This window comes from Anneissia japonica, unplaced genomic scaffold, assembly GCF_011630105.1.
Source record: "Anneissia japonica isolate Jap-2015-1 unplaced genomic scaffold, ASM1163010v1 scaffold287977_len69666_cov148, whole genome shotgun sequence".
Lineage (NCBI taxonomy): Eukaryota > Metazoa > Echinodermata > Crinoidea > Comatulida > Comatulidae > Anneissia > Anneissia japonica.
Window position 1 is genome coordinate 32,791 of NW_022700955.1, and position 9,982 is coordinate 42,772.

Genomic DNA, 9,982 nt, shown 5'->3' on the forward strand with positions numbered 1-9,982 from the left:
TAACACATATACTTTGCATGTGTTCATCGGGAAGATTATGAAACAAAATGGACGGTGTGTACCACGTGACTTTCGTAAACCAAGGAGCGGAATGTCGCAACTCTTTATATATATGGCTCTGGCGCTGCGCAGAGCGCTGCACTGGGCAATAAAAAGAACATACAACCGTTAGTGGGCGTCCTACACAGGCGTGACGTTTTTACGAACGGGACTTTGCTCTCTTCTTCTATTTATACTCTTTGGGCAGGCCTAGTTATTATCTACAACCTACAACCATAGAGATATTATAATAGCGTTTTTAAACTTGAGGGCGCTATTCTTACGAACTTCTCATTTACGAATTTTCTCAATTAGGAACCAGGGTTGCCATTTGGCCTTTTTGACGGCCAGATTCAAATCTGGCCGTATAAAAATTTGCCTGGCCGTAACGTTTGGAAAGTCACGGCCAAACTATATTTGGCCGAATTTTTGAATTTACATTTTTTTTTTCAATACAGGCTTAGACTTGTTTTGGATGTGTTGTTTTTGTTAGCTTAAATTCTATATTTGATTCTAATCACAGTGGCGGATCCAGGTGGGTTCATGGTGGGGGGGTTCGTCCCTTCTCTGTGAAGAAACGTAACAAAATACTATTGGTCCTGGCTTACAAAATTCATGCTAACTAGACGCGGATCCAGACCTTCGCCCACTTCGTCCAAGCGAAGGTCAGGGTGAGAATGTTGACCATTTTTTCCAACAATCATACTTACTTTCCTTGACACTTATTTTGAACATTACCATTAGAAAAATGTTTAAAAATCCACACTATCCTATACCTTACACTTTTAAACTGATTGTACCAGAGAGAGAGGTATATTCCCAATATTATGGTCTTCCACTTCTATATGATACAGTGCATAGCAAACGTTATGTAACCACTAATCTACTCAGGTCAGGGCCCGGGGCTATTGAGGGCTCGTTCAATAGGTAAAACGATCTAAAAATTTAACTTTAAAAAAATCCTATTCAAACTTTAAAATGACCCTTCAATAATATTAGGTTTTCTGGAGGCTATAGTTATTTATTATATTCATTATAATTTACCTATTACCTATTTCCCAAACGCTGCAAGTAAAAAAAAACAACAACAATACAAGCCCTTACGTATACGATGAACTAATATACTTTTTGAAATCACATTTCTAAAGCAATACAATATCGGCACGCACATTTGTGTTTGTGGTATTTTAAAGTTGGTTCAACTTCAACTATTATACATTTTAGATTCACTTCACTGCAATTATTATTGTTTATGTTTTAAAACACTTCATATCATCATAACTTCATGAATACATTTTAGATTCAATTCACTGCAAGTAGGTCGATGACTTTTCTATTATTGAATGGTAATTGTTATCATCGTGATGGAATAGACAATACCTGGATTTTCGTCAGGAGAATCAATTAGGGCCTATATGTATTTTGCCTAACCTGTCGTGAAAATGTATGTACTTTTTGAAATCCTATTTCTAAAGCAATAAATTATCGTCACGCACATTTGTATTTGTGGTATTTTAAAGTTGGTTCAACTTCAACTATTATACATTTTAGATTCACTTCACTGCAATTAGGTCCATGATTGTTCTATTATTGAATGGTACCGTAATTGTTATTATCGTAATGGAATAAACAATACCTGGATTTGCGCCAGGAGAATCAATTAGGGCCTATATGTGTAATTTTTCCCAACCTGTCGTAAAAATGTACTGAATACTAATAATATGTAATACATTTAAACCAATTTAGATCAATCTTAATGATGTGATTTTAAATAGCAGAGGCGGATTTAGTGGGGGGAGGGGTGGGGATGTGGTGAAAAAAAAAGAAAAAAAAGAAAAATTGATCGCCCAAACGCATAAGGTTAATATTTTCGGGCGTCCGCAACTAAAGAACATAGGGCCTAGGCTATTTAATATTATGATGTAGCTGGGCATGTATTTTATGGTGATAGATTAATTAAAAGAAGTTTAACATTGTCCTGTGTATATTATTTGAATTTCTTAAATTTCAAATGAACGGCCCCTGATTTTCCTGTAATTTTTGCAGTATTTAAATGAATATGTACCCACATAACTGCCTTCTAACCGGATTAAAATCTGGCCGAATTTTGGCCGATATTGAAAAAAGTTTGGCCGAATTTGGCCGTGAGATGATGTGTGTTTGGCCGTGAAGCCTGTCGACTATCAGGCAACCCTGTTACGAACAGCTTTCAGCCCAAGGTGTACGTAAATGGGAAGGTCGACTGAAGCAGCGAAGGGAATTGAACCGGCGACCAAGGTTATCTCTGAGGTTCAGCTTACACACACAGTGGCTCCAGTACAGTTTAGCCGACTGAGCTAAGCTGGAAGAATTTGAGTGAGAACATTTTAATTGTTTACCAACAATTATTGCAATTAATCATGCATTGTGTCCCTTACTTATAGTATTATAAATCTCTCATAATGGTAAATTCATTATTTTTTAATAAAAAGTTTATGTAATAATAGAAATAGATAAGGACACTCTAAGGAATGGACCTTCCACTAAGCACTATCGCTTGGATATTGTTACTATAAGGTACAACAAAACAACACCGTAAACATAATGTATGTATGTTTGTAGGAGATGCACGTCCTCTTGGCCCTGATCTGATTGGTCAGTTTTGACACTTTAGAACGGTTAATTAGCCGTGGTCTTTTGTTGCAGATTATGATGAATGCATCATGATCAAGATTATTAAGTATTTTAAGAATTTTTAAAAATTTTTCTGAGAGATGAGAATGACTGTTTATGAAGCCCATGTCCATCACACGCGGACTGTATCAATATAACTGGCAGTTGTACCTGTCAATGCCAATTAGAGGGATATTCATTTGACAATGGCACATACGTCAGTACGTAATGGTTATAAAGCAACTCGTCCACAATCTGTCATGTTCATTGACTTTTATTTGAATCATTTATCCTGATATATTAATAGACCAGTTCGTAGTTTTGACACTTAAAAAGGTTAATTAGTCGTGGTCTTTGTTGCAGACGATGATGAATGTGCCAAACAGACCTTCGAATGTCCATCTGGTTTAAAATGTAATAATACTTATGGCGGCTACGAATGTGTCTGTCTGTCAGGATTCATCATTGAAGACAATGCATGTATTGGTAAGAAATATTATTTTACTATCACTACATTGTGCCCGCACACTATATAATACCGTACTAGATGACGGTGATGATGAAGGTGGTAAAGGGTAAAGGTAGGAGAATAACCCATTGTTCATTGAGTATTGTGGAGAGTATACCGTGAGAAAATCCGATAAGCTAAGCAGGAAGAATTTGAGTGAGAACATTTTAATTATTTACCAACAATTATTTCAATTAATCATGCATCTCTATTATTATAAATTCACCAATTATGTTTTCAGATGTGGACGAATGCTTGATAAATCTATGCGAAGTATTAGAAAACTGTACTAACACAGATGGCGGTTTCTCTTGTGAGTGTGGGACGGGATTTGAACGTGATGCTAGCGGAGTCTGCGCTGGTAAGGTTATGTCGATAAAGCCCACCTTATAAAATTATTGAAACCTTGTTATAAAGTTTGTACGATTTGTTTTTACAATTTACATTTATTTATTTTTGTATCTTCTTGTCTTCTTTTCAAACTGTATAATATTATTTATGCTGCCACTGATATGTTTTTTATGCAGTGGGATGTACCTCGTGAGGTGCCAAATGCTGATTGAAAAATAATCGAATAAACATAATATACTGTAGTAACCATGGAGAAAATAAAATATTTATTTTAATATTTATTTTAATCTATTTTATTTTCTCCATGGTAGTAACGGAGTAACGCCATCTCCAGCTGGTTTCGCTGGAAACGGTGATTGCCGTAGGCCTATAATTTAAACACAATATTGATGTCAGAATATTGAAATTTATTGTTTCCAATTAATTTGTAGACAAAGACGAATGCTTAGAAGATCCGTGTGGAGCTAACGTAGAATGTATGAATACGGTTGGCAGCTTCACTTGCGAATGTATTTTAGGATTTGTTTTTCTCGATGATGCATGCTTAAGTAAGCCAACATTTATTGATGTTATTTCACTCGTATGCCTGTCACACAATAAAATTCTGAAGTAGCTTATCATGCTTACACTATCATTTTTCCTGTCAAAATGTGAGAAACACGGTTTGGTTTGGTTTGAAAGTCACTATCTAATATATATTTATTTATGTAAGTGTATATAACATACTATAGCTTAATTTTAACAATATTATTACTATCGTTGCTGAGTTCGAGTGTAAAAAACTATGGTATGTATACATTTTAGCTGGAAAATCGTTTCGTGGGAAAATGCTTGTTGTTGAAGTGAACGAATCGAAGGCATTGGCAGAATGGGATGAAGCGTTGGCAGATAGCTCATCAACCAAGTTTAAACTTTATGCCAAACAAATGTGTACGATAGTAAGTATCTGACCCAGTTAGAATAAGATAATTGAACGTCAATTTTTGGTATCCTTAGTATCGTTTTTTAATTTTTTCAGATTTATTGTCAAATTTGGTGATGATTTTTACGTATTTCATGCTTGATTCATGACTTGTATTTAAAAGGTTTAAATGTGAACTTTTACCTTTTTGTTATGTTGATGCATAGGTCTAAGCTGTTTTTTAAGTGTGATGTTACTAGCTAATTGTCACAGTTTTTGTGAGTGCTGATCTCTTAAAGTTTTGTTGTCAAATAAAGTAGGCTCATATATATTCAATTGTCACATAATTAATACAAATCAAATGCTTCCTTAATACATTTAATTAAACCATAGCCCAAAATTGTATATAAATAGTTGCTCATTCTCGATCGTCGTGACCTACGGTAGTGAAAATGGCACTTCAATTCGCAATTTCTCGTAATAAACCTGCAAACTGCGCATACACTTCTCACGTAGAATATTGTATGAGAGTAGACTCTAATGACCCTTTCCGCTAATGGACTTTTCAATTTTGGTCACTCTCCACTACACATGTCTGTATTACTCATCAACTTAAAATGAGGTTTTCGTAATATACAACTTCTATAGTGCCTCAAATTATTAACTATGCTAGTCTGTTCTTTGAGGAATGGGTTATCATTATTTTGACGTCATCTTTTGACACTGCATTACCGGTACCGTTAACGTTATCATTATCGTTAATTTTAACATCTTATTAGATAGAAGATGTGTATGGTATTCTATTAGAAACGGCAGCAGATTTTTACGCCTGCACTATACTTGGCTTTTTGGAGGGCAGTATTATTGTAGTTTACCAACTCGATTTCTACACTAGGACAAACAGTAAAGGTGACAAACTATTACAGATGCTCTTAGAGGAAGCGGATAGCGACAATCGCTTATATTCAACAGATTTCGGAATCAATATTACAATTGACCTAAACTACGAATATGTAGGGGAAGGTAAGAATATTTATTTATTTATTTTTTTTTTTGGTATATTAGTGGATAAAGTTACGCCAACAGTTTAGAATCAATTTGAGGTTCAATATATTAATTGCACAAAGGAGCACTTAGTTTGGGACAAGTCATCACACATTCCAACATCTTCAAAACTCATGTTAAATGCAAAAACGCATCCAATTCAGACTGCTTTACTATTCTTGACTCTGCCAACAATACTTATCAACTTAAAAATAAAAGAAGCATTTTACATTGCTTAGGGAAATCTGTCACTGAACAAACAACCCATTACAATATCACTATTTCATTCCAATTCTTATATACATGACTTTCCATAGTATTCATGACCTTTAATACTTACCTCAATATTTAATTGTTTTGTCTTACATCTGACCGGTAGTAGCATTTAAAGCATTATTAGGCCTACCTGAGGATGACATGTGACACGTCGAAACATGTTCATTAAAAGCTTTATATAATAATTGAATAGTTTTAATAACATTAAATGCTATTAATAAATTTATATTTATAGCTTATTACTAATAAATTAAACTAATATTTTATATTCTATTGATGTTCAAAAAAAGTCGCTTCGGACGCCCATACCGTACCAGAGCCTGTGTTTTTACGGTGTTTTCATTGCAATCTTTACACTGCGTAGCTATTTCCGACGCAATCAGTAAAGCCTGGTTTCTTTAAAATCGCTACAGTGTTTTTGGTACAATCGCCGAACTGCGTAGCTCTCCCCTACGCAATCGAGAAGGATCCCCGATTCAACCGTCAGCAATGGCGTGTAGCGATTATATGCTTAACCATGCTTAACCGACCAATCAGCGTCGCCAAAAGCTTTCAGAATTGTGGAAACCACTACTTTATTCCAAACTTAACCGACACAATACCGAAACTATTCCACTCTAGGCTTAATTGCAACCTGCTTGCTACTGAATGATAATGGTATTTTTAGAGTTACAACACGTTTATTTACAATTTAAAAAAATCCCGCAATGTCGTAACCATTCTTCGAATTGATTGTAGACTTATTTGAAATAATTATTTCAAAATATTATTGTTGAAGCTTTGAAGATGAATGCTGCATCAATGCTATAAGTTATAAGGGTCTACATACATAATGTCACAGAGTAATATTGAACAACTGTACAACACTGATAGAAAATATTTGTGTATGTCTGCATTATCATTTAAGATCTTCCTATTAATTGCACTGAGTATTGCTATAATGGTGGCGAGTGTAAAATCGATGACTTATTCGAGCGATCGTGCAGGTAAATCTTGTCCATCTAATAATAATATTATTATTTTACTTATACTTATACAGTACGTATTATTGATAATTATTATTATTATTATTTATTATTATTATTATTATTATTATTATTATTGATAATTATTACTTATATTTTTTTTTTACGTACAGTTGCCTTGAAGGCTTTGCTGGAGATATTTGTGAAGAAAAAGGTATGTAACAAAACTGTGTTTGCCATGACTATTCCAGGCGTAAAAAATCGAAACCGTAAGTCACAAATCATAAATTCGAACCAAATATGTTATTAGAGAGCCTGTTCCAAAACCTTAAGTTTTCATGGCCACACAAATTCATTTGGGTGCACTTCGGAATGTGACGAGCAAAATCGTTAAATCGTAACGTTTTACATATTATGTTTCTGGACTGCGCATACTATATCATATTATTCGCACATGACTGAAAGTGGTCAGTTACCAAATGACTTTATAATACAATATCTATTACCATCAAACAAAAGCTAATAGGAAAAATTATTTTTTATTTCATTTTAGTATTTTTATTTTAAAATCGAATCGACATACAAGTGAGAAAATAGTAAAGTTTTAAAAATAAAGTTAAAGCATGTCTCATTGAAAATGAAAAAAGGGTAAGCAAAATAGGCAAATAAAAAATACAAATGCCTTAAAGCATGCTTTCCTTAAAAAAAAGGTTTTTGAATATTAAAATAAAAGAATAAAATATCGATACAAGAAAACAAGAAAAAAGAAATGAAAAAAAAGGAATAAAAATATATAATTAAGTACAAAAAAATTAAAGTCAATTAAATAAAAAAAAAACTGCCAGATTAATATACATACATCACATTACAAAGCTTTAGTTGCAATAGTAATATACCATAAGAGAAACAAAATCGAGATTGTAATTTACGCAATAATAGTTAGATATTGTACATTATATAATTTAAAAAAATAAGATACTGTTAATCTAGAGATGGCATGGAATTGTAAAGAACTTTAATGCATAATTAATTTTTTTTTAAATAAATGGATGGAGGTAATGTTCTTAATATTTTTGGGGATTTTGTTCCAGATTTGGGGGCCTTTATAGGTGATTGATTGTCAGGCTTTAGGGTTTTCCTTTTTAGATGTTCGAAAGTCTGATCTAGACCTTGTGATGTAGTTGTTAACGCATAGATGCGTGTCACAAACGAATATATAAAAACTGACATTATTAAGAATATATACATCTTTAATTTTCATATAGAAGCAACAGATGATGACATTGCTGAGATATTTATAATAGTGGCATCTTCCGTCGCTATTGCTCTACTACTTGTGTTCGTTCTGGCTGTTCTCTGTGTTCTTGTCATTGCAAAGAGGCGGAGGGCTAATCGTAAGAAACTGGTCAAAGGGGTCGTCGTACGCAATCAAGCCGCAAACCTACCGAGACTCTCTTCGAGTTTCTATGATTCAGATTCAATCATATCTTTGACTAGTGACAATGACTCAAGAATTGATCATCTTTCCAGGGTTATACGAAACACAGTGTATATTAATGTGAGTAATAAAGTTAGGGATTATTTACAAAAGAGTGGGCCCTTTGAAAATTGGACAAACTTTAGCATATTTGTTTCGTAATAAAAAAAAAAAATCTTTTTTGCAAACCAGAAGCACATGAGGTCATTGGCAGCCTATCAACCGGAACCGCCGTCTGAAAACTCTGAATTTACAAGACCATTCGTTGCAACCGGTGATGAGGTGTTGAGTTTTCAAGTAAATAATTGTTTTAATTTGCGTATGAAGTCAAGAGCTATGCGTGATTATGTTAAATAAACATAGAATGAACGTTACTCTGAGTAATGAGTGAGATACCATGATTCATGGCCTTCCTCACATTATTTGGAGCAAAGTTCGTTCTAAACTTTGTTTCCGACTTTTTGTAGGACAATAATATCACATTCAACATACATATTTATTTCTTATTTCAGTCAAGTTCAACACCGTCATGGTTAAACGAACAGTTAAGTTGATCAAGAAAGATGGATCGTTAATTCCAGCTGCTGAAGATATTTTTTAAGATGTTAATTATAGTTATATTAAATGCCATATATTATTATTTTAAATGCCTTAGTCGAATTCTCACATTTGACAAATCATAATTAGATTTTTTCGAAGATTTTGCTTTTACTTATTTCAAAAGCTAGATAATTTATATAATATACAGAATATAGTATCGAATATATAATATAAATGAGAATAGTTCAGTAATAGCAGTGCTCTGCTGCAATGTATTACATATGCGCAGCTGCTTCGCACTATTAAGGCAGTTTCTTCAATATATAATTTGTATACTTCTACGCATATTATATATATATTATATGAGATATATTATTTTTCTTAGTCGAATTCTCAGATTTGACAATTCATAATCCAATTTTTCGGAGATTTTGCTTTCCTTGTATTTAAAAAGCTAGATAATTTTATAATATACAGTAATATAACATGAAATATATAATATAAACGAATAGTAAGTGATAGCAGTGCTTTACTACAATGTATTACCGTACATATGCGCCAATGCTTCGCACTATTAAGGCAGGTTCTTCAATATACAGTTTTTATACTTCCATATTTTACCTAACATAATTACATACATTTATATATGATTTACTAATCTTGTAATTAATTTTACAAATATTTTGCCATATAAAGGCCAATAGTTTTATAATAAATATAATTGTGCATTGAACAGGCTGTTAAAATGTGTGTTAAATTGTCTCAAGTATCTGTTCCAAACTGACTGCAATACACATCAAAGTGGAAATTGAGTATGAGAAAAATAATAACATATGAACGACAAATAATTATTAAAAATAATATATATATATATATATATGTATATATATATATATTGAAACACAATTTATCATCCTTGTACATGACAAATAATTTATGTATTTTATCACAGTTGTACACAGAATAAAGCAGCAATGAAACAGTCAGGTGTACTCTCGCACACAGCGTACGTAATTGAATGCTGATTGGTCATTTTGTTACCAGAAGCATAGAGAAAATATAGAACTCTATTTTCTCTATGCCCGAAGTCAATGCAAGACCCCTCGCAACGATTAAAGCCCGGTTTAGAAAAGTAGTGACTAATGACATGCCAAGATGTTATGGACAGGGACGTAGCCAGGATTTTGAAAGGGGGGAGCCGTTATGCGAATTACGTATGACCCCGGCGG

The 9,982-nt window shown here is 33.2% G+C and overlaps 1 protein-coding gene across 1 annotated transcript in view; it reads left to right on the forward strand.

Annotated features, from left to right (window-relative positions):
• LOC117103459 overlaps positions 1-9,486 on the forward strand; it is a 37,216-nt gene extending 27,730 nt beyond the window's left edge. The window contains exons 3-12 of the mRNA XM_033244016.1: positions 3,055-3,177; positions 3,441-3,560; positions 3,982-4,098; positions 4,355-4,488; positions 5,231-5,474; positions 6,679-6,757; positions 6,910-6,950; positions 8,002-8,294; positions 8,406-8,510; positions 8,726-9,486. Coding sequence (XP_033099907.1) covers positions 4,029-4,098; positions 4,355-4,488; positions 5,231-5,474; positions 6,679-6,757; positions 6,910-6,950; positions 8,002-8,294; positions 8,406-8,510; positions 8,726-8,767 — 1,008 coding nt within the window. The 5' untranslated portion in view covers positions 3,055-3,177; positions 3,441-3,560; positions 3,982-4,028 and the 3' untranslated portion in view covers positions 8,768-9,486. The remainder of the gene's footprint in view (positions 1-3,054; positions 3,178-3,440; positions 3,561-3,981; positions 4,099-4,354; positions 4,489-5,230; positions 5,475-6,678; positions 6,758-6,909; positions 6,951-8,001; positions 8,295-8,405; positions 8,511-8,725) is intronic.
• Positions 9,487-9,982: the final 496 nt, after the last annotated feature.